The sequence below is a fragment of the Marmota flaviventris genome, chromosome 3 (assembly GCF_047511675.1).
Source record: "Marmota flaviventris isolate mMarFla1 chromosome 3, mMarFla1.hap1, whole genome shotgun sequence".
Taxonomy (NCBI): domain Eukaryota; kingdom Metazoa; phylum Chordata; class Mammalia; order Rodentia; family Sciuridae; genus Marmota; species Marmota flaviventris.
In genome coordinates, this window is record NC_092500.1 from 71,394,965 (window position 1) to 71,420,690 (window position 25,726).

Consider the following 25,726-nt stretch of genomic DNA (forward strand, 5'->3'; position numbering starts at 1 on the left):
TAAGAGAGCATCCCCATGGAGAAGGCTGAGTTGGTATACATGGTTCTCCTTCCTTTCTGCATAATACAGTTTCCCCATTATTTAATTATCACCTTCATTCTTGATATCTGTGTATTACTAATAACATTATTTTTAGGTTGATTGTCAACTCATTTAAAAAAAATTTTAGTTTCATTATTAAGTAATGGTATCTATGAAATAATGCAGTTATTTGCTAGATTTATGTATTTTTATATGAATTAAAAGAAATCCATTACTATGAATATTTCCTTTTCATGTTCATCTATGTACATGAGCTACACTTTGGAAAACACTAGGATAATACATTATCTTGCAAACAACATGTAAATATGTTAGTATTCTTTTTTAATACTTTTATTTCATTTATTTATCTTTATGTGGTGCTGAGGATCTAACCCAGGGCCTCACTCGTGCTAGGGGAGCGCTCTACCTTTGAGTCACAACCGCAGCCCTGTTAGCATTCCTTTTTGAGTGAGTGATAGAACACACAATTCTATTGACTAAGCCAGATAAATAAATAAATACAGAATAGTTGTACTCTAACAAGCAGAGGATAAATTAGCTTCAGATGAAGCTTAATTTAGATCACAAATCCTACCCCTTTGTCTAGATGTATATCTGTTTGGCTCCTCTGAGTTGACTGATTTCAGGCTATATGTGTTCTCAGGTAGATCCTTGACATTCTTGTGCTGATGTCATTATGGTACTCAGGTATATAGAAGAAAAGTTGGATAAAAGTCCAAGAACTGAGTTTCATGGTTTTCATTAGGTTGAACTAAACAAATTATTCTATGTAAGCCAGTGGAATGCATTGACTGATTTAGCTTTATGACTGATGTAGCTTTAAATGGGTAGAGCCCATTTTCCTTTAAGCACCTGGGCTGACATAGGTTTGAATGGTTCATCCAAAGTATAACTAGGTTTCTCCCCCTTCCCAACACAAAAATAAGGAATAGATGTCTATAGACAAAACCAACAATACTCACCATGAAATTATTGTAATCTCCTTCTCCTGATAATTTACTGTTAGGCATACCATCACCTTTTGTGTACAACCTTCACTTTTTCTCCAATTATATAGAGATATATATTAATATTTGTTAGAAAAGTCTATATTTAATAGAAGAAAACAGAACTTTATGGGCATTTGTAAATCTTACATAGGGAGTAGAAAACTTGGTATCCTTGAGTTTAAAATCCCAAAGAAAAAAAAAATTTTAAAGGCTAGATTGTGTTAGATAAGTGGTCCAATTCATTCCTCTGTCTATGGAAAATATTAGATTTTTTTTCCTATGCCATGAATCTTGACGTATTTGGTTTTAGCTTATTAGTATTACTCTAATCGCTTTAGTTATTAACAAATACTAGATTATTATGCTTATATAGATAATCTCATTTGAACCTGACATTTTTACAAGGTAGATATTATCCCAATTTACAAGTGAGAAAAACTGAAGTCTTAGAAAGGTTAATTAACTTATACAGCTAGTAATTTATACAGCCAGTTTAAGAGGTGGATTGGATTTAAACTCAGGTTTGCAAACTCCAAAAGTAAAGCACATATGAATAAAGATGCAAACATGAAGATAATAGACTATATCTTGTCAAACTGTACTCTGATTTTTGGAAGATATTCCCTGTAGAAACATTCTACCTCCTTTAATTGATTCTAAATTTCCATCCATTAGTAGTAGCCTTTTGACCCTGGCATTTTTTATCCAAGTGGTAAAATACCCAATGCATTCAGTCAACTTTAAGAATAAATCAAAAAAGCTATCTGACATTGTTTATAATAAATCAAAATTTGCTTGAATGAAATTTTTAGTTTTTAAGTCTCTGAGTTAATGAAAAGCCATCTAACTTTTACCTAAAACATTGAAAGTAGAATCACTATAGTATGCTCTTTTAAGGTCCTCAGGGAATAGACCGAGAAGGGCGATAGCTGGGTCAAATGGTGGTTCCATTCCCAGCTTTCCTAGGAATCTCCATACTGCTTTCCATATTGGCCGCACCAGTTTGCAGTTCCACCAGCAATGTACAAGTGTACCCTTTTCCCCACATCCTCGCCAGCACTTATTGTTGCTTGACTTCATAATGGCTGCCAATCTTACTGGAGTGAGATGGTATCTTAGGGTGGTTTTGATTTGCATTTCTCTGACTGCTAGAGATGGTGAGCATTTTTTCATGTACTTATTGATAGATTGTATGTCCTCCTCTGAGAAGTGTCTGTTCAGGTCCTTCGCCCATTTGTTGATAGGGTTGTTTGTTATCTTGTTGTTTAATTTTTTGAGTTCTTTGTATATTCTGGATATTAGGGCTCTATCTGAAGTGTGAGGAGTAAAGCGTCAATGATCATGGCAGCACAATTCACAATAGCTAGACTTTGGAATCAACCCAGATGCCCTTCAATAAATGAATGGATTAAAAAACTGTGGCATTTATACACAATGGAGTATTATGCAGCACTAAAAAATGACAGAATCATGGATTTTGCAGGGAAATGGATGGCATTAGAGCAGATTATGCTAAGTGAAGCCAGCCAATCCTTAAATAACAAATGCCAAATGTCTTCTTTGATATAAAGAGAGCAACTAAGATCAGAACAGGGAAGAAGAGCATGAGGAAAAGATTAACATTAAACAGAGACGAGTGGGGGGAGAGAAAGGGAGAGAGAAGGGAAACTATGGAAATGGAAGGAGACCCTCATTGTTACACAAAATTACATATAAGAGTTTGTGAGGGGAAAGGGGGAAAAAAAAAAACAAGGGAGAGAATTAAACAACAGCAGATGGGGTAGAGAGGGAAGATGAGAGGGAAGGGGAGGGGGGATAGTAGGGGATAGGAAAGGTAGCAGAATACAACAGTCACTAATATGGTATTATGTAAAAAGGTGGATGTGTAACTGATGTGATTCTGCAACTTGTATTTGGGGTAAAAAATGGGAGTTCATAACCCACTTGAATCAAATGTATGGAAGATGATATGTCATGAGCTTTGTAATGTTTTGAACAACCAATTAAAAAAAATTAAAAAAAAAAAAGAAAGTAGAATCACATTGTCACCTTACAGTTGGGAAATTCTTGGAGCAATTAAACACTGTATGATGTGTGTATGCATTTTGTTAGAAGCTGAGATAAGTTGTTTCAACATTACTGAGGCAGGAATGAAAATGAATTGTAATAGATGTGGATATCAGGTAGCATAGATAATATTGGGTATATATTTTTAAAATAGAAGAGAGAAGTCAGCAAAATGAAAAGTTGAAAGATAGTTGTGAAAAGTATAAACTTAAGAAGAAAAATAAAAATGTAACATAAATGATACACTCACAGGTCTTTAAATGTTATTTCAAATGTTATAGGTAGAATTGCACAGAATTTTAGCACTGTGTTAGAACTTGATATATCCTCTGTGTTTCTTAAAGTGTGGGACATTTTTTAATTAACTTTATTTTAATTTAAAATAAATATGAAGTGATATTTTGAAGCTTTTAAATTTTAGTTTGATGATGTTCTGAGCTATTGAAATAGATATTGAAGAGGGCTTTTTATCTGAAATTATTTTCCCTCAGGCATTGTTTAAAGACAATATAATACATTTTAAGAAATATGGTCTCAATTTAGCTATTTTTTTAAAAAGGAAATAAAAAGACCCTAGGAGAAACTGTTTTTTACATTTATTTCCTCCTCTCAAGAATTTTACCCCTAAATATTCAACCTTAATCCTGAGAATTTAGATTATGAAGAATCTTGTCAAGATAAGTTGACAAATGATTTAAATGCTGTTATTTACCATATTTTTGTGGTCTTCATACAACTATGTCTTGTTTTTGTTGAAATCATTAAACTATTTGGTTTTTACTATTTCTTTTTAATGGTATTATTATGTTTTTGGAATATGACCTTTCTTTGCTGTACCAGTAGTATTTTACTATATGTCATGTTTGCATTTCGGGGGGGGGGGGGTTATATTTTAATTCTGGGGGAATATTCAAAATAGTATTGCCAGGCAATCAGAATGGACTTCAGTTTGATCATAATTTAGAACTCACATCTTCAGATTTTCTCAAGTAAAAGTTGTTTTTTTTTTTTTTTTTGGTCATGCATATATGAGTTTATTCTAAGCTACATGAAATACACTATTCTTGTCCTCTTTTATATACATTTTCTGAAATAGTAATCCATTAGACAATGAAAACTAGGTGGATAACTTATGCATTAGGCAATTTAAAATTTTGTTGAATGATGTATAATCATGTAATTTCCATTAAATATGAATTCTAGTGTTCAAGCTTTTCATTTCAGACTCTTAGATGTTCCTTGAACAAGGGGTTCAGACAGGAGAAAGAAATCCTGAGAAATTGCACATGATTGGTGTCACTGTTTATAAAAGTTCCATTTTTCTTTTCTCTTATAAAGACTCTGGGATCTTTGAAATCCCTGTAATTCATAAAAATTTTCTTCGTCTTTTGGGCGGCCATACTTTATCTTGAGATCTCCAGAGAAAATTAGATTAAAGTGATGTAATTTGCATTTTTAACACATTTCAGAATTTTTTTAAAAGAAGCTAAGCTGTGTGTTTCGTTTCATAAATATACAATGGGCACATTTCATCTGGCTTGTTCAGTATTAACCACAGATACTAGTAATGCTCATATTATTTTCTCATTGCTCTATCATCTTTATTGTAATGTTTTCCATTTTGGACTGAAAGACTATTTCTTTGTTTCAGGTATATGGAGAGCTATAATTAGATATTAGAGACTGGGTAGCATTTATATTGTCAAAAAACAAGAAAGATGTGGAATTAGCTGAAGTATGAAATAATTGGGTTAAACATAAATCAGAGTTTTTGATACTTATAGCGTGATGTCTAATAAACTTTGATGAAGATATTAATTTTTAAAAAGTGAGGGAAAATATTTGAAAGAAAATATGAAGGAGATGAAAACTATTTGTTTTATCATAGTTTTATTTATTTTAATAGATTTTTTTCTTACAGGTTATGACTTTTGTTCTGAGAGGCATAACTGCATGGAGAATTCTGTCTGCAGAAATCTGAATGACAGGGCCGTGTGCAGCTGTCGAGATGGTTTTAGGGCTCTTCGGGAGGACAATGCCTACTGTGAAGGTAATCCTTATAATGATGTGTAGCTCAGCTGTATAAATTTCCTAGGATTACTGCATGCAAAATTTATTAATTTCCCAGGTTGTCAAGTTGATGGGTCCATTAAAAGCAGTGAATTTAATTTGAAGCATATTAATCAGCTAAAAATAATTATCTTTCAAATTAAAGTTTTTCAGCTATCTGCTATATGTCAGACTAATAAGTTAATATGGCTGGTTTCTTGAATTAGAATAATACTTCCACTGTGAAATAGCCTTATTTTTTTCATAATTAGATATTCAGATAGTTCACATATTGACATGATTACTGTGGCTTGCAGTTAGAATTGTAGTCAGTTTTTTTCCAGACAATGTTGTGTAACAAAGGCAATCAATTAACAGGAAGATAGAATGTCTACTGTTATTTAGTTTGCTTTGATAAGTTACCTCAGAGGTTGTATTCATGCTCTGTGTTATTTAGTAAATAGCTCTGATGGAGTAAATTATTTTCTGGTTACTTTAAAAAATTTAACTAATATCCAAGATAGTTTATTCTCTCATGGAAACAGTACAGATATGGTCAATGGACTTGTGACTTTTACTGTTCCAGAAGACCCACAAAGTCATGTAGTAATTTATCCCTTCCTTGAGGCATACATTTAAATCATTCCTATTAATTGTGTGACAAGCCACTGGATCCTGCAAGTATGAATCTTATTTGGTGGTATTTGGGGTCTTTTGAAAGGTTTGGATGGGTCTAGACTTACCTCTTCCAAAAACCAAGCATATACCATAGGTTCTTGAAGGTAGTGAACCTCAAGTAAGCATGAAGCCTTTGTTTATCTACAGGAAGATTTGTTGGCCTTTGGGAGACCAGCTTGTATTGTTTCCTGACTGAAATAGATTTTCCTCTGTCTTATAAATTGCTATTCATATTTAAAGTTGACCTTTAGATCAAAGTGTTTATTTTAGTGGGTTTGATTCTGTCCTAAAAGGACCATTCCATTTTCACTGAAAGGAGGACATAAGACTTTCTCCCCCATTTATGATGCCAATTTATTTAGTATTCCTCATTTTAAAAGATTTTTGTATAAAAAAAATGAACCTTACCTAATGATTTTTATTCTTACATAATTTAGAGGTGAACTTCTTACTAAAAATGTATTTTCATTATAATATTTGATATCATATATATAAGCTTCATTGGTATTGTTAATGTGTTTATGAAATCACATGATACAAATTCAAATAAGTGCTTTTGAATCTTACTTTTATGATAATTATTTTTATCTTGAATTACTTCTTTCTTTGTTACTGTTGAGTATGTTCACTTTTATAATACCTATTTATAATACCTACTATGTACCAAGTAGTTTTCTAGGCATAGAACAGTAACTGGTGAGCAAGACTAATGAGTTCCTGTCTATAGTCCTAGCAACTAAGGAGGCTGAAGTAGGATGATTATAAGTTCAAGGTTAGCCTCAGCAAATTAGCAAGACTGTGTCTCATAATAAAAAATAAAAGGGCTGGGGGGGTGTAGCTCAGTTGGAAAGCACCCCTGGACTCAATCCCAAGGACCAAATAATTATTATTAATATTATTATTATTATTCATCCCTGTGTACAGGAGGTTTGCATTCTAGGGGAGAAACAGATAAGAGAACCCATAGAAATAGAGAAGAAAATTGGAAGTAGTGAAAAGTAATAGGAATAAAATAAAACAAGGTAATGTGCTAGGTATTTTTTTAGTACCTACTTTATGCACTGGGATTAATTTAGACTGTATGGTCAGCTTTTGGGGAGAGGGATCAAGTGAGGGTGGTGATTAATCTTAGACTTGATGATAAGGAAGTAGCCATGGAAGAATCTGGGACAAGCCATTCAAACCAGAAGGAATAGCAAGTGGAAAGGCCCTTAGTGGGAACAGCCTTGAAATGTTCTAGAAACTGAAAGGGCAGTGTGATAAAGAAGTTAATTTATAAGATTCAGATGGAGAATTAGGCTGAGACCAGGCTTATAAGGGAGGCTTATAAGGATTTCAGTTTTGTTTCAAGCAGAGGAGTGACTTGCTTTTATTTGTCTGAGAAAGGGTACCTCTGACTGTGGAAGTGAACTGTAGGGCTGGGTTTTTGGGGGAGAACAGAAGTGTAAACAGGGAGGCCAGTTGGAAAGCTATAGGAGTTGTGCAGGCAAAGATGGTGCTACACAATTAGGAAAGTGATAGAGAAGGAGAAGAGGAGGTACATATTTACTTATACGTAGTTTATTGCAGTGGAGAATTAAATCCAAGGTTGGGAGTATGATCAATGTATTGCTAATGTTGCTATTTATTGAGACTGAAGGATTTTTAAGGAAAGAAGCTAGAGATTTAGGTTACATTCTTTATCAGTGCAACCTGTTAAAATTGGTTTAATCATAAAGATTTAGTCACTCAGTTGTTATGTGCATGTTCAGGTATAGATAAATTGGCAGCTGTTTTCCAATTTTAATGTATCATACTGAAAAATATTTCCATCTGTATGCTTATTATTATTTGTCATTTAAATATATAATCTTCACAAGTTAAGAAAATGGTGGAAAGACTCATTGGGTTATTATAGAACTTTTGAATTGCCATATATAAGGACTTCTAATATTATTGATTTGTTTTTTTCATACCACAATACACAGGTTTTGAAGTATTCCTATGAAATTTGGTTCTCTCTCTCTCTCTCTCTTTCTCTCTCTCTCTCTCTCTCTTTTGTGGGGGGTTATTGGGGACTGAACTCAGGGGCACTTGGTCACAGAGCCACATCTCCAGCCCTATTTTGTATTTTATTTAGAGACAGGGTCCTACTGAGTTGCTTAGAACCTCACCATTGCTGAGCCTGGCTTTGAACTACGCGATTCTCCTGGGATTACAGGCGTGTGCCATCGTGCCTGGCTGGTTTCTCTTTTTATTCTAGAATTGTTGCTAATCTTGAGAGTATTTTTGACTTCTTAGAAGTAATACCTTTTTAAAGTACTTAGGCAATGTTATATATTACTTATTAACCTTTTCCCATATAGAGCTCTGGTTCTGTAAAAAATTAGACTTGTTATCAGATGTGAAAAAAAATAAGTGACGGTTTGTAAGTAATGTAAATTTTGTTTGCTAAATCTTTTGGGTTGCTTTAATGACACAGCTATAATTGAGACTATTGATTTTTACTATGGTTTGGTTGATCAGGGTTGTATAGCATTGGTAAATGCTGAAGTTCATTTATTTGTTTGACAAATATTTATTGAGTACCTACTTTGTACAGAGCTGATGCTAGGGATAAAGTAGAAAATGGAAATGTACATGACTGATGCTAGGGATAAAGTAGAAAATGGAACTATACATGACTGATACTCCTCTCAGGTCAGAAAAATAGATAATAAACTAATCATTACATTAAAGAATATTTAATTGCGAATGTGGCAAGTACCTGGAAAGAAAAATAGATTAACAGGGGATCTGATTTGGGGGGGGATTTTTGCTTCAAAAAAGAGCTTATTTCTGAAAATAAGATTTGGTCACTCAAATCTGCAGGATGTAGGTGGGTAAAATGGGATGCAGGAAAACTGAATAGAAGGTAAAAATCATCTAGCCTTAGAAAGAATGATAGGAAAGAAGGGAATCTCCTAGGTATAGAAATAATCATATCTAAAGACTTCTGGATAGAAAGATCACATTCTGAGAACTGAAGGAACGCCAATAACTAAAGGCAGAGAGGAAGGGAGAGGTGCCTCATGGGATCTAAGATGGGAAGCAGGGCCTTGAAGGTCACACTAAAGAGTGAAGTTTTCACAATGAAAATAAGGGAAACTATGCCTGTAATCCCAGTGTCTAGGGAAACTGAGGCAGGAGGAGTGTAAATTCAAAGCCAGCTTCAGCCATTTAGCGAGGACCTAAGTAACTCACTGAGATCCTATCTGTAAATAAAATACAAAAAAGGACTGAGGATATTGCTCAGTGGTTAGGTGACCCTGGATTCACTATCCAATACGCCCCCCCTCCCCCCGCAAAAAAGAATAATGAAGCTAAAGAAAGGTTTTAAGTGGAGAAATGTCATGATCACATGTGTGTTTTAAATAGATCACTTTAGCTGCAGGATGTATGTGGGTAAAATGGGATGCAGGAAAACTAGTGCATGACAGACAGTGGTGACTAGCCTTAAAAATAGATGTGGAGTTGTGGATGCTTTTGAGAGCATTTTTGAGGTAAAACTAACAAACTCTAATGATTTAACTACTGCTTGTAGAGAATGAGAGAGGTTTGGAGGTGGATTCCCTGGTTTCGAGCCTAAAGGAAACGGCAAATGTCGATGCTGTTCACTTAAGGAATAGACTGGGTAGAAAAAAAAATGATGTTGATGTGCAGAAGCTTTTTGATCTGAGGCTATCCCACTTATCGATTTTTGGTTTTATATCTTGAGCTTTAGGAATGGTATTGAGGAAGTCAGTGCCTGTGATCATATGCTGGAGTGTTGACCCTATGATTTCTGCTAGTAGTTACATTGTTTCTGGTCTAATTCCTAGGTCTTTGATCCACTTTGAGTTGATTTTTGTGCAGGGTGGTAGAGAAGGATCTAGTTTCATTCTTCTACCTATGGATATCCAATTTTCCCAGCATCATTTGTTAGAAAGGCTATATTTTCTCCAACATATGTTTTTTGGCACCTTTTTCAAGGATCACATGACTGTGACTATTTTATGGCTCTATGTCTTCTATTTTATTTCATTGGTCTTCATGTTTTTATGCAAGTACTGTGATAATCAGCTTTTCATTAATATGACCAGAATACCCCACAAGAACCATTTAGAGGAGGAAAAGTTTATTTTGCTCACCATTTCAGAGGTGCAGTCTATGGTCAGACAATTCCACATCACTGGGGCTGAAGTGAGGCAGAACATTATGACCAGAGGGTGCATCAGAATGAAACTGCTCAGATGAAAATGGCCAGAAAGAAGAGAGAGGAGAAATGACTGCAGGGAAAATGCAGTATTTCTTTGCTTATTCTGGGCCTTTTATTCTTCCGTATTTTACAGGATTATTTTGGCTATTTCTATGAAGAATGGCATTGGTATTTTGAAGGGAATCATATTGAATCTTTAGATTGCTTTTGGTGATATATCCATTTCAACAATATCAGTTCTGCCTATCTAAGAATATTGGAGGTCTTTCTATCTTCTAAGGTTTTCATTGTTTTATGATTTTCATTGTAGACATCTTCCACTTCATTGATTAGACTTACTCTCAATTATTTTATTTTTGAAACTATTGTGAATGGAACCTACTTTGTACAGATTTCTCAGCAGATTCATTATTGGAGATTAAGAGCTATTGACTTTTATATGTTGATTTTGTTTTGTTACTTTGTTGAATTGGTTCCTCAGCACTAGAAGTCTTTTAGTGGAGATTTTTGGGACTTCTAAATGTAGGATCATATCATCAGCAAGCAGAAATAATTTGGCTTCTTCTTTTCCTATTTGTATCATTTTACTTTCTTTCTCTTGCCAGATTTCTCTATATTGAAAAGGAGTTGTCAGAGTGGACATCTTATCTTGTTCCTGATTTCAGAGGAAATGCTTTTGGTTTTTCTCCAGTATGATGTTGGCTTTAGGGGTTTTTTTTGTATATAATTTTTATAATGTTGAAATAGTTCATTATATCCCTATTTTCTCTGGTATTTTTAATATGAATGGATGCTGGATTTTGTCAAAAGCTTTTTATGCATCTTTGATATGATCATGTGATTTTGTTATTAATTCTTCTTAGGTGAAGAATTGCATTTATTGATTTATGTATATTGAACCAACCTTGCATCCTTGGAATGAAACTGTCTTGGCCATGTAATCTTCTTAATATGTTTTTTAATGTGAATTGCTAACATTTTATTAATGATTCTTGTGTTTATGTTTATCAGAGTTTTAGTCTATAGTTTTCTTTTCTTCATGTGTCTTTTTCTGGGTTTGGTATAAGGATGATACTGGCTTCCTAGGTTAAATTTGGGAGTGTTCTCTCACTTTGAATTTCATAGGACAATTTAAGGAAGGCTAACATTAGTTCTTCTTTAAATATCTTGTAGAGTTCATCTGAGAATTCATCTGGTCCTGAGTTTTTCTTTGTTGGAAGGCATCATATTACTGCTTAATTTTTGTTGCTTGATATTAGACTATTTAGGTTTTTTATGTACTTTTGTTTCAATATGGGTAGGTCATATGTGTCTAGAAATTTGTCAATATCTTCTAGATTTTCCAATTCATCAGAATACAAGTTTTCCCAATAGTTCCTAATGATCCTTTGGATTTCAAATATATTTGTGAGACTATTTCCTTTTTCATTTCTAATTTTGTTGGTTTGTATTGAGTGTGAAGAGATAACCTAGAAATACGAGAAAATCTTTCTAGCTGTTCTTCCAACAGGGGATTAATATCCAGACTATGTAAAGAACTCAATAAACACCAAAAGAAAAAAAAATCATCCTATCAGCAAATAATCTAAGCAGATATTTTTTAAAATAAGAAATACAAATGATCATCACATATACCCAGAAAAACCTTCACCATTCTTAGCAATCAAGGAAATGTAAATCACAACTACACTGAGACTTCATCTCACTCCAATTTGAACGGCAATGAAAAATACAAAGAACAATAATTTCTGGCAAGGATGTAGGGGAAATGGTATACTCATACAATATTTGTAGAAATGAAAATTATTAAAACCACAATGGAAAGCAACATGGAGATTCCTCAAAAGACTAGGAATGGAACTATTATATGACCCAGCTATCCTAGTACTTATCCAGAAAACTAAAATTAGCCTGCTATACATGGTACACATACATACCAATGTTTATAGCAGGACAACTCCCAGTAGCCAACTAATGCAACCAGCTCAGGTGTCCATTAACAGATAAATAGATAAATAAAACATGGGTATAGGAAAAAAAAAAAAAAAGAATGAGGTAGGGATCTGCTTCCTCCAACCTGTGCAGTAGCCCAGGCCCAGAGTAGGCCAGGGTCCATTCCCTCACACAAACACAACTTGAGAGACAAGGCCTCACCCATGTCCATCTTGAGTCACTACAGTTGTCACCATAACCTTCCCCACAAAATAGCCTCTACCTTTTGACAACAGACAGGGCCTAGAAGCAGCTGCATCTAGGAGCAGGCATTCCAAAGCCAGTGAAAGGCCCAACCTTTTAGCCCTATCTCTGAAAGATATTGCATCCATCTTTGGGCACTTCCACTCCTATCTCGAGTTATCTCCGCTATTGCCGCTACCACCTTTAGTTGCAGTAGCATCCACCATGGGACACCGGCAGGCTCTGGAAGCCCAACACCAAGGTGAGGCACAAATCTGCAAAGGCAGATTTGCATGGATACTACAAGATTTTAGGGTAGAAATTCTAATACCTCAGATCCACACTGTAAGAAAGGAAGACACAACATGAAAAAACAAGGGAGGAAAGTGCCCCTCACAAACCAGTATATTACAATAACAGAAAACATGAACAGCTCAGTTGATGAAATGTCAGAGAAGGAGTTCAGAATGTTCATAATTAAAATGATCTGTGAACTAAAGAATGACCAATATGAGCAAATACAGGCAAAAATTGATAATTCCAAAAAAGAGATAAGACAGCAAATACAGGCAACCATTGATGACAGCAATAAAGAGATAAGGGAGTAATATAGGCATCCATTGATCACACAAACAAAAAAATAAGCAAGCAAATACAGGTAGCAAAAGATTACTTCAAGAAACAGATAAAGACTCTGAAAAAAATCAGAAATTTTTGAAATGAATGAAACAATAAAACAAATAAAAAACTCAAAAGAAAGCATCACCAACAGACTAGATCACTTGGAAGACAGAACATCAGATAATGAAGACAAAGTATATAATCTGGGAAGTAAAGTTGACCACACAGTGAAGATGGTAACACCATGATCGGAACATCCAGGAATTATGGGACAGCATCAAAAGACCAAATCAAAAGACCAAATCTAAGACTTACTGGGATAGAGGAAGGCACAGAGTTTCAAACCAAAGGAACGCACAATCTCTTCAATGAGATAATGTCAGAAAATTTCCCAAACATGAAGAATGAATTGGAAAATCAAATACAAGAGGCTTACAGGACAACAAATGTATAAAATTACAACAGATCTACATGAAGGCACATTATAATGAAAATGCCTAATCAAAGGAGAAACAAAGTCCAGTTAAATACCAAAAATAAATAAAAATGGATGAGAATACAAATCATGTCTCAATAATAACCCTGAATGTTAATGTCCTAAACTCACCAATCAAAAGACATAGGCTGGCAGGTTGGAAGAAAACAACAACAACAACAATATGCTGCCTCCAAGAGACTCATCTCATAGGAAAAGACATCCACAGACTGAAGGTTAGGAAAAATCATTACATTCACATGGACTGCAGAAGCAAGCAGGGTTTCCATCCTCATATCAAATAAAGTAGATTTCAAGCTAAAGTTAATCAAAAGGGATAAAGAAAGACACTTCATTCTGCTCAAGGGAATAATAATACACTAACAAGACATAACAATTATAAATACATATGCCCCAAACACTGGAGGATCTATGTTCATCAAACAAACTCTATTCAATTTCAAGAGTCAGATCAAAACACAATAATTCTGGGTGACTTTAACACACCTCTTTCACCACTGGATAGATCTCCCAAACAAAAGCTGAACAAAGAAACTATGGAACTCAATAATGCAATCAATAACATAGACTTAACTGACATATGTAGAATATTTTATCTTTCAGTGAGCAACTATACTTTCTTCTCAGTAGCTCATGAATCTTTCTCTAAAATAGACCATATATTATGCCATAAAGCAACTCTAAGCAAATACAAAAAAATTTGAGATACTACGTGCATTCTATTAGACAATACTGAAATGAAATTAGAAACAATGATAAAGAAAAACATAAAGCTACTTCAACATCTGGAGACTAAATAATATGCTACTGAATAACAATGGGTTATAAAAGACATCAAGAAGGAGACTATAAAATTCTTAGATTTAAGTGAGAACACTGAAACATCATATCAAAATCTCTGGGATACTATGAAGGCAGTATTAAGAAGAAAGTTCATTCTGTGGAGTTTATTCCTTCAAAGAAAAAAGTCAACAAATAAAAGACCTAACATTACATTTCAAAGCCCTAGAAAAAGAAGAACAAATCAACACCAAAAGCAGCAGAAGACAGGAAATAATTAAAACCAGAGCTGAAATCAATAAAACTGAAACAACAACAAAAAAAAAACAATTAAAAAATTGACAAATAAATAGTTGGTTCTTTGAAAAAATAAATAAAATTGACAAACCATTAGCCATGTTAATGAAGAGAATGAGAGAGAAAACTCAAATTACTCACATGCTGAAAAGGGAAATATCACAACAGACACTACAGAAATACAAAAGATAATTAGAAATTATTTTGAAAACTTGTATTCCAATAAAACAAAAATACCTAACGCATCAACAAATTTCTAGAGTCATATGATTTGCCCAAATGGAATCAGGATGATATACACAATTTAAACAGATCAATATCAAGCAATGAAATAGAAGATGCCATCTGAAGTCTACCAACCAATAAAAGCCCAGGACTGGATGGTTACACAGTTGAGTTCCCCAAGACCTTTAATGAAGAACGAATACCAATACTCTTCAGATTATTACATGAAATAGAAAAAGAGGGAGCACGTCCAAATTCATTCTGTGAGGCCAGTATCACCCTGATTCTAAAACCAGGCAAAGACACATTAAAGAAAGTAAACCTAAGACTAATATCTCTAATGAACATAGATGCAAAAATTCTCAATAAAATTTTGGCAAACCAAATACAAAAACATATCAAAAATATAGTGCACCATGATCAAGTGGGGTTCATCCCAGGGATGCAAGGTTGGTTCAACATACAGAAATCAATAAATGTAATTCATCACATCAATAGACTTAAAGATAAGAATCACAAGATCATCTGAATAGATGCAGAAAAAGCATTTGACAAAATACAGCACCCCTTCATGTTCAAAACACTAGAAATTACAACCCTGTGAGTGCATTATAATGAAGAATTTCCTATTCTTTTTTTTTTTTTTTTGAATTTCCTATTCTTAAACTCTTAAAATCACTGGTGATTTTGCTCTCCAAGTCTTTAATTATTACACCAAGAACAGGAAAAGCATTTTAAATAAATAAATCATTTATATAATTGCATGTCACAAATAACTACAAAATTAGTAATTGATGCCTTATTAACGATTTTTAAAGTAAATTTATGAGCCATTTCTTTTATTAACAAAAATATGAGAAAGAGTTTGGTATGGTTTGAAACCCCTACCCCAGTAATTCCTCATTGATAGAACTATTTCTCTTAGATTCACTCAGTTTCTTTCATTCTGATTTTGATGGATGTCATTTGTCACTTCATGTCACCTTGTCTTTAGTCACTCTGTTTCTGTTGTCTCTACCTACTTTTACTCATCCAGGATCCATTCCCTATTAATATTCACAAAATACCATTTTTTTCTGCTTGAAAGCCTGGTGTATCTTGTTGTTCATCACCACATAAGAGTTACATTCCTTTGCATTGTTTCCAGGTTTTTATGTCATTTGTCCCTACATAGCTATCCATCCATTAGTCCTTGACAGGTCACCCCCAGCTATTTGATAATTTCTTTTGTGCATCATGCATCATCTGTGTTGTGTGTTGAATTATGTCTCCCCAAAATTCAAATGTTTACTTAAGAATATGATTTTATTTGGAAATAGGAGTATTTCAGATATAACTTTTTAAGGAAAGAGGAAGTCTTAGTGCTTCCTTTTGCACTATGCTTGCTATTTTCATAAGAAGAGTAAATTTTGACATAGGCATACAGGGAGAGTGTCGTGTGAACTTGCAGACAGAGGTTGGGGTGATATATCTGCAAGCCAAAGAACACCAGATATTGACAATAGTATAACATACAGCAGATTATCCTTCACAGTCCTCAGAAAAAATCAACTTTGCCAACCCTTTGGTTTCAGACTCTTGATTTCCAAAACTATAAGATAATACATTTCTATTGGTTAAGCTACCAATTTGTGGAACTTTATTATTGTGCCCCTAGCAAATTAACACAATTTGACTAAGATATCTTTGCTTTTTGTTCCAACAAGCTATGATCTAATCATCCTTCTAGGCTTCTTCTAGGCTTTTTCTCATTTAATTCATCAGGAAAATCTTCTTGAAGATGAATTAAATTCACATAGATTTAAATTTCTCAAATCTTATTTTTACCTGATTGAACAATTAGCACCTTATTCTGTACTGGTTTATAGCCAATTGTCCAATTGTAGTATACTTTATTAAATGCTATGCTGTTTATTAAGGGATTTAGATATGTGCGTCTGTGTGTTTCTTCCAAGTATAATGTGTCTGTCTTCTAGTAATAGATTATTAATTTTATCTGAGTTCTCCTAAGCTTTTTAGAAGCAATATTGAGATCAAGAAATACTTGTTTATTGATGGTCTGAAGTACTTAGATATGCTAAAGATAGTCACCTTTAAGCTATCTTATCACTAAAAAGGATAATTCAAGATAAGCATCAACCGTATTGAGTTATATTTATATTGTACCCAAGGAAGTCTAATTGTAATATTGAGTTTTGTAGCCCAAAGAGGATTTCATTTATTTTAAATTGCTCTGCATGGGAATTTAGAAATTATCTAAATAGTACAAGGAAATAAATTTATTTTTTCAAAATATTCTTTCTTAAAGTATATGTGTGCTGATAAATGTCATACATATTAAAAGGACCCCAAGTCCTAGAAGTTTTCCCATCTCCACCATTGCTTTTAGTGAACATTTTGTATCTTTACCCCAAATTTTAATTCTATCTACAATTTGTAAAACAACTCACATGGGCATGGAAGATCTAGTACATAGAAACTGCTTAGGAAATGCCAGTTAAATCTGGATTGGAGTCTTAAACATTTGTTTAGCACCTGCTAGGGATCAGAGTTTAAACATAAACTCTAAATTATTATATTTACATATCCAATTTAAATACATATTTTCCTTTTTGTTTCCCCCTTCTTAAAACAAAAACTAAATAACAACAAAGGCTAAAACATTGTCTCTTCCTCTCCTGTTTCTTTTATTGCTATCCTTTGTCTAAATGATGCCCTTTTTTTCTCTTTCCTATTCTGCATTATAGGAGAATTCCAGTCTCTGTACAAAGTAATATGAGCACAATTCAATGGAAAATAAGTAATTGCTGCCTTCTTTTCTGCAACAAGTTGTCATAGGTTTATAATAAAAAGCAATAACAACTGCTAATGAGTATTTGGTTCTTTGGAGACATTCAAATGCCTTTTACATTTATTAACTTTATTTTATCTAACAGGCCTCTAATGCAGGCATTGTAATATTCTACTGTTTTATAGTTGAGAAAACTGAAGAACTTGAAAATTAAATGATTTTTCCAAAATCATTTACCGAAATAACAAACAGTAAATTGATGGTACAAAGCCGTCTTCAAGCTATGCTTATTTCATTTTACTACTTTTAGTTTACTTACTATATACCTTACCTAATTTTTTAATAAGCACAAGTAGTATGTATTTTTCTTTAGAATGACATTTTAACATAGCTGTATTAAAATTTAGATGTTTCTATAAAGGGAAGAAATTTATGTTGTATCCAGAGAGCATCTCATTGGCATTAGAGATATATACTGTCATGAGTGGAGTTCATGTGACCTTCTTCCCTCCTCTTCTGTCCTTTCTTTCTCTGATTTCCTTTCTTCCATCCTTCTCTTATCCTTTCTTCTTGCCCCTGCCCTGTTCCCTTTCTATCTCAGCTATTTACCACCTCACAATTAATTTAGTAATAAATTCCTGATATAACTAATATCTGCATATCATTAACTATGAAATACAGAGGCAATCTGAGAGTGATAGTGTCATAAGGTTGCTCCAGATGATATGAAGAGAAAGTTGTAGAATGAGCTGAAGTCATTCATTGCAAACCCAGCACGTGAGTCACCACTGGAGTTAATAGAAGGCCTGCTAACAGAGCTGAGATAAATAATCTAGAAAACTGAGCCCTCAGGGATTAATTAGAGAATTCTGGCAGACAATATAGCTTTCAGAAATATAGCTACTGATGCATTCTTTGTGGTGTGTTTTAACAGAGTTTCTTAAATAAAATAAAATTGCAAGTATATGATTAGTCAGGATTCTTCAGAAAACAGAATCAATATGATTTCTTATTATAGGGAATTGGCTTACATGATTGTGAAGACTAAGAATTCCCATGGTCTGCACTGGCAAGTTGAAAATTAGGGGACCCAATAGTGTGGTTTCACTCTCTATTCCAAAGACCTGAGAACCAGTGGTTCTGAGGGCTAGAAAGGTTTGGTGCCCTAAGTCAAGCAAATTTCCCATTTTCTGAATTGGTTCCATTCTGTTCAGTTGATTGGCTGAGGCCCATCTGCATCAAGGAGAGTGATTATGTCTACTCAGACTACAGATTGAAATGTTACTCTCATCCAAACACACTCTGACAGACATACCAGAATAATTTTGGACCAAATGTCTGGTCATTCAAGGCCCAGTCAAATTGTCACACAAAAATTAACCATCACAGTTACAATTTTAAACTTCTATAATTTTAAATTAAGAAAAAGATAGAAGGAAATGCATATCTGATGTTTCCAAATATGTGAATTGGCCTTTTAATGGCATCATCTATCTCTCCAAAAATTGCCACAAAAAATAGTTTTCAGGATTTATATATTATATGGAAATATTGAAGTACTTTTAGGCCTCAAGGAACATGTTTTCAATGCTAAAAATAGTTAATTTTTTAAATGAAACTCATTCCTTCTCTAATTAAATTTTGTGCAGTAGTTCTGAAAATTCCTACCAACTGACACATCTGAATTTGAACCTTAGCAATTCTTCTCAGCTTCTTTATCATTCACTGTAGTTATCTTCAATTTTCTCTGACTCAAAAGAACTTTCTATTCATTTGTAAATGTAAATACCAGTAAGATGTTCAAATCAAAAGGTTTTTTTTTTTTTAAATTCAAAACAAGAGTATCCTCTTGAAAGGAAGACTTTTACATTTTAAAATCAAAGCCAATAAAGATGAAACTTTTCTGAGTTTCTTCTTAGGCATGGTTTCTCATGGAAAAAAAGTTGGAGAAATAATCAGTGCCACCCTTATACTATCCTTTTTAAACAACACACCATGGTTGTGTGACTTTCATGGTCAGCTGATATGCTCCTCACCCAAGAAGGTCTCTTACTCTAAAATACTCTTATTCACATGTAATGGAGTTCATGATTACTTTGGATGCTGCATAGAGGACAAATAACAACTTTCATCATCATTTAGTCATAAATCTGTATGTTAAATAAACACATTGTTCTCTCTGTGGTTGATTTATAGGTACTTAGAAATTTAATTTATGATTGACTTCTATCATCGGACATTGTTCGGCATTCATTTATTCACAGTATTGGTTTGGGGGTTTTTGTTTGTTTTTTGAACACACATTCTATGCCAGGCATATATTTAATGGGTGCTAACCATATAGCCACGAGAAAACCCTACTAAGTCCATACTGCCATGGAGCTAACTCTTTAGTTGAGATAATGTAAAGTCTATGCCCATTTGGCTGGTTCAAATTGAAATGAAAATTGTGATTGATGGTTTATGCTTTATTAAAATAAACAGCTCTGTTTTTATACTTTTTGGCAGTTTTTATTTTAATTTATGTTTTATCTTCTTTTCTTCCTTTTTTAACCTTCTCACTGTATGGTCCCAGGGCCAGCAATGTGATCCAATACCTGGCAACTTGTTAGAAATGCAGAATCCTATACTTTATCTCAGACCTACTGAATAAGGACCTGCATTCTCATGCATACAAAATTTTGAAAAGTGTTGATTTAAGGCATAGAGTTTATTAATATATCATTCTAATAATTTGAACACTAACACTTTTCATCAATATGCGCAAAAGAAGAGGATTTTTTGGTTCACATTCTCAGTTTATTTCCATTAGTATACAGTTTGGTTTCCTAATATTGTTTTTTTGAGGATAGTTCAAATGGCATTTCTTTGTAATACAATAGGGTGAAGGAAGACTTAGTTATGATCATATAAGGGCTGCCTGCTCCTTGAGTCTAATTTGAAAGTTATATAGTAGAGGAGACATAAAGTGATGATGAAACAGGATGAGAAGCTTGGGGAGGGGAGGGGGGATGGTAGAGGATAGGAAAGGCAACAGAATACAACAGACACTATTATGGCAGTATGTAAAAATGTGGATGTGTAACCGATGTGATTCTGCAATCTGTATACGGGGTAAAAATGGGAGTTCATAACCCACTTGAATCAAATGTATGAAATATGATATGTCAATAGCTATGTAATGTTTTGAACAACTAATAATAAAAAAAAATGCATATTCCTTGGCAGTCATCAAAATAATAATAAATGCTGGGGACGATATGGAGAAAAAGGGAACACTTTTACATTAGTGGTGGGATTGTAAATCAGTGAAACTGCTATGGAAATCAGTATGGAAGTTCCTCAGAAGACTAGGCATGGAACTGCCACATGACCCCACTATACCACTTCTTGGTTTTTATCCTAAAGAATTAAAGTCATTGGGCTGGGGATGTGGCTCAAGTGGTAGTATGTTCGCCTGACATGCGCGGGGCTCTGGGTTTGATCCTCAGCACCACATAAAAATAAAATAAAGATGTTGTGTCCACTGAAAACTAAAAAATAAATATTAAAAATTTCTCTCTCTAAAAAAAAGAATTCAAGTTATCATAGTGACATATGCATATTCATGTTTTATAGCAGCACAATTCACAATAGCCAAATTATGAAACCAGCCTAGGTGTCCATCAGTGGATGAATGGATAAAGTAAATGTTGTATGTATACCAAATGGAGTTTTATTCAGCCATAAATAAAGATGGAGTTGTCATTTGCAGGAAAATGGATGGAACTAGAGATCATTATGTTAAATGAAATAAGCTAAACTTAGAAAGTTAAAGGTTGTATGTTTTCTCTAATATGTGGAAGCTAGAGAAAAAAAAGGAAAAGGAGTGGGGGGATCTCATGAAAATCAAAGAGAGATCAGTAGAGGAAAAAAAAAACATGAAGTAGAAGGTGGAGGAGAGGGGGAACGTGCCATAGAGTGATATTGGCCAAATTATATTGTTATATTGTGTGTATGTATGAATATGTAACAACAAATCTCATCATTATGTACAATTATAATGCACCAAGACAAATGTGAAAAAATATATATTCCTGGACCCAACATTAATTCTCCTTATTAAGTTAGTCAGGATTGGGTTTCAAAAGTTTTACAGGCTTCCTAGTCAACTCTTATCCTCATTAAATTTCGAAAAAGACTATTCTATGTTAGTTCTAGATTGATGTCCTTCTAAGGATGAATTTTAAAATATCATTATTTTTGAGTCTTCAGTTAATACAGTCTTGCCTAAAAAGCTGAATTATTCAGCCTGTGGCCATATATGCCTGTGTGTCAGAGTGGTTTTAGTTCCAATTAGGGTTTCTCACACTTGCATTATTGCCTTTTTGGAACAGGTAATTCTTTGTTGTAGGAGGCTGTTGTATGCATTGTAGGATATTTACATTACCTCTGTGTCAGTAACACACCTGTGCTCACCTGTAGTCCCAGTTGTGATAACCAAATATTGCCAGATTTCCCCCTAGAAGGCAAAACTACTCCTGGTTGATGATCACTAATTTAAATTATATAAGGAAAAGGATTATGGATTTATATATGTTCCCTGCTGTTTATATTATTTGACTTTCTTGAGGGCTTTTGGTTTTATGTCAAGAAAGATGAAGGAAGGCTTAGATATAATGATGGAAGAGCTGCCTGGTCCTTAGGTCAAGTTTGAATATTCTATAATGGAGGAGACAAAATGGGTGATGAAGAGGGAAAACTTACATTTATTAGGAATTTAGATTACTTTTGGACTTTCAGTTCAAAGAACAAAACAAAATTAGGTAGAAGATTTTTTGAATGCTCTGCACATGCCTGTGAAGGTTAAAGACTCTGCATGGTGTCTCCAGGGTTTTGTAGCTTTAGGGCGGACATTTTCTGTCAAAGGGGCTAAATAGAGATTCAGGAACATGTGCGAGTTTTGGAAAAGACCGTGAGGACATGGAAATAGTTCATAGGATGCTCAGGGATAAGGTAATTATAGTGATTATATGTGTTGATTTATTCCTGAACTCATAGGAACACCTAGGGTTTAGTCAGAAGTAACTGGGAAGATGTTGAAGGGAATCATCAGATTCATTAGCAACCAGGGAGATTTGAATACAGAGCCTATAACATTATTGAATGTCTGGTATGCTTTTGAGGTTTATCTGGTTAACTGTTCTTACCACAGTGCTTATCTTTGATTTTCTTTACAGTATTATAGAAGTATTTACCACCTATTTCTGTTAAACAAATATTTATAATAATCACCCTTTAGTGGTCAATTGTATTATTACTAAAGATTAAATCAGATGAAATAACTTATTTTATACACATTTCTTGTACATAAAGAGTCATTCTAGTAGCAGCATAGGTACATTGAAGATTTATACATAGAACCATGTGTAATTATATTTTTAAAATATGTCAGAAGTAATATTGGAATTTAATAGACAAGTGAGGAAAAGTATCCATACAGATCAAATAAAAATCTGTTTTTATTTTTGACAAATGGGCACAGTCCTGATATTATAAAAAGAATATTGAGCAAGAAGACTTGGATATTTTATTTTTTTTAATAAAGAAAAAGTTTGTTTCATCATGAGAAAAACATAGACTATATACAATACACACCAACAGAAGTAAAAAAAAAAATGCATTATGCACATTCTCCTGCAAATTCACAGCACAAAAGATACTGCCTTTTAAATATATAATATTAAAAAATAAGAAGACAATTAAAAATCGTTAGTATAACACAACACATAGGAACCTACCATCAGATTCTGAAAAACCAAAGACTAACTCTTCCAATGGAGCTCCTAATGAGGGTCCTGCACCTACATTTTGTTGTAAAAGAGATTAGGACACAAATAGGAAAAATAGGATGGTGGGTGGTAATAAAACCTTTATTAAACAAGGATACAACTGTGTGATGGGGATGAGCGAGGTGCTGTGATTCAGAGGAGCTTGGCCTGCACCACCCGCCAGCTGGCTGGGAAACCAAACTGCATTCTTTCATGGGTTACTGTGGGATGAAGCAATGGCCAAGGCTGGCCTGGCCTGCAGGAACTACCAGTGCTGTTTCTAGCAAGGTTGAAATTGCTATGAACACGCAATGTCAAACTGAATAGCAGAATAAACACAAGTATGGCCTAGCACAAAGACTTTTATTTAATTCTTGACTCTGCTCTTTACTAACTGTGGAACTTGTGTAGATTACTTCACATTTCTAAGACTTAGTCTCTTCATTTGTTGATGAGGGGAATTAGTCTCATGAGGTTGTTAGGTAAGCAAAATTAAATAAGATTAAGTGTATAAAATGCTTTCCAGAAAAAATAAATCCTTGGTAAAATTTTGTTATTATACTTATGTTTTCACATATATTTATTACTGCCAGTGTGTCTGTCAGCTTATGCAATATAATTTTATTTTTTGGAACTAAAATATTATAACATTAGTGTTTTGAAATTTCAGGCAACAGTATTCTTAGATTTTGTGTGATGATGTTGTCTTACATATGAAGGTAATTTTAATAAGATCTTTAGTACTTCAGTATAAAGTCACCATGGATTATTTCCAGAACCAAACTACTTCTTGCCAAATTTCTTTCTGATCTAAGTAATATTCTAACCAGTTTTTGACTACAGAGAATGTAGAATTTGTTCTCATGTTGACAGTTATATTATATCTTTAAATGTAACCATGGGAATCCATGTTTCTTTATATAAATGAATAGCAGGTTCAAATACTTGATAATTACCTATGCATGTAGTTATTTATTAATATTAAAGAGAAGACATCTGGGTAGAATTAACCAATTCATTATAACCAGATCAGTTGCAGGTGTCTTACATGAGGCAGTCGCTCATTATCATTTTTCCATTAGAGAAACTTTTCCTGGAAAGGAATTCATTTGAAGTGAAATCTAAGACATCAATGATTAACATTTTTAAAAAATTCATTTGATAGGAAAATTCTTTTTGCAACTCCATTAAGTTTAAGTTCAGATATACATAGAGATTAAATTATAAATACCAGCTTTATCTTTTCTCCAAGTCAAAGTTAATTAACAATTTGTTGCTGGAGATGAAACACAAGTATTAGTGTTGTTTTCACAATTCTTCCTTTCTTCACCTGTTCATTAGTTTTCAAAAAGAAGAACAAACTTTACTATGTAGAAAAATTGTCATATGCACTAAGTCATCTGAAAAAAAAGGTTTGAAGATAGGAGATGAAAATTGGTGTGATTAATTAAAGAAAAATTGTGTAACTAAAAATATGCAAGAATTGCACAAATAAAACAAATATAACTTTGATTCAATGGTCCTGAGATAATATTTGAGACCTTTTATGAAAACGTGATGCTGTGAAGAAAAAATAAATGACCTGGTCAATGAAATGAACATTGGAGTAAATGTTAGTTTCATTATTAATGTAATAAATATAAATAGAACACATTTTTAAGAGAGAAGGATACCAGTGGTTTGTGGGGAGCAAGTATGAGTTAGAGAAATGTGACAAAGAAGAATGGGAGATTTGAGTTATGTACTAGATAAGAACCTTGCTCATGTGGGCAAATAACTTCTATAGCAAAAAACAGCCCTATGTGTTTTTACCCAAGGGCAGTGAGGAAATCCATGTTCTTTTAATGAACACAAAGTGTTGTTGAAGAGGCAAGGACATTATGGTTTGAATTGTGTCTCTTATTTATTGAGTATGATATAAAAATAGATCTCTGGGATTTTAAGAATACATAAGAAGATATTCATTTTTAGTTCACATTCAAAACCAGCTTTCATTCCATTTTAAATATTCTCCAAGTAATTTTCCTTCAATATAAAGAAAATGCTCCCAAAATAGTTTTTTTTTAAGTTGGTGCATACCTTAAATAGAAATGTGATAGTGAAAAAATGGTCTTGGAATTACAGAACATATATGTTTTTGTATAGCAAATTGTGAGGTCTTAAAAACTTCCTAATCAGCATTAAACATTAATTAAGATTGTCAAATTTAGCAATGCAATTTCATCTGTGATTTATGTAGAAACGAGCAATTGGGAATTGGAGTAGCTCCACATTTTTCATGAAAGCACTGATGTAATGTTTAGATTAATCTAATAACTCTGAATGGGTAGCAATTTGAATACTGTTATGACTGAAATCTTTGTTTTCTGGCAAAATAAATTTTATTTCTGTTAAATTAGTTTTTAATATTTAAAAATAATAATCTGCCTTCTTGGAAAGAATGCTATTCAACTTGATGAATTTTCAAATTCAGCATGACAAGGCAAT

The 25,726-nt window shown here is 33.4% G+C and overlaps 1 protein-coding gene across 1 annotated transcript in view; it reads left to right on the forward strand.

The window, feature by feature from the left end:
• Nucleotides 1–25,726, forward strand: part of Nell2 (neural EGFL like 2) — a 384,451-nt gene that overhangs the window by 180,841 nt on the left and 177,884 nt on the right. Inside the window, exon 12 of the mRNA XM_027934141.3 lies at nt 5,023–5,151. Within this exon, the coding sequence (XP_027789942.2) occupies nt 5,023–5,151 (129 nt within the window). The remainder of the gene's footprint in view (nt 1–5,022; nt 5,152–25,726) is intronic.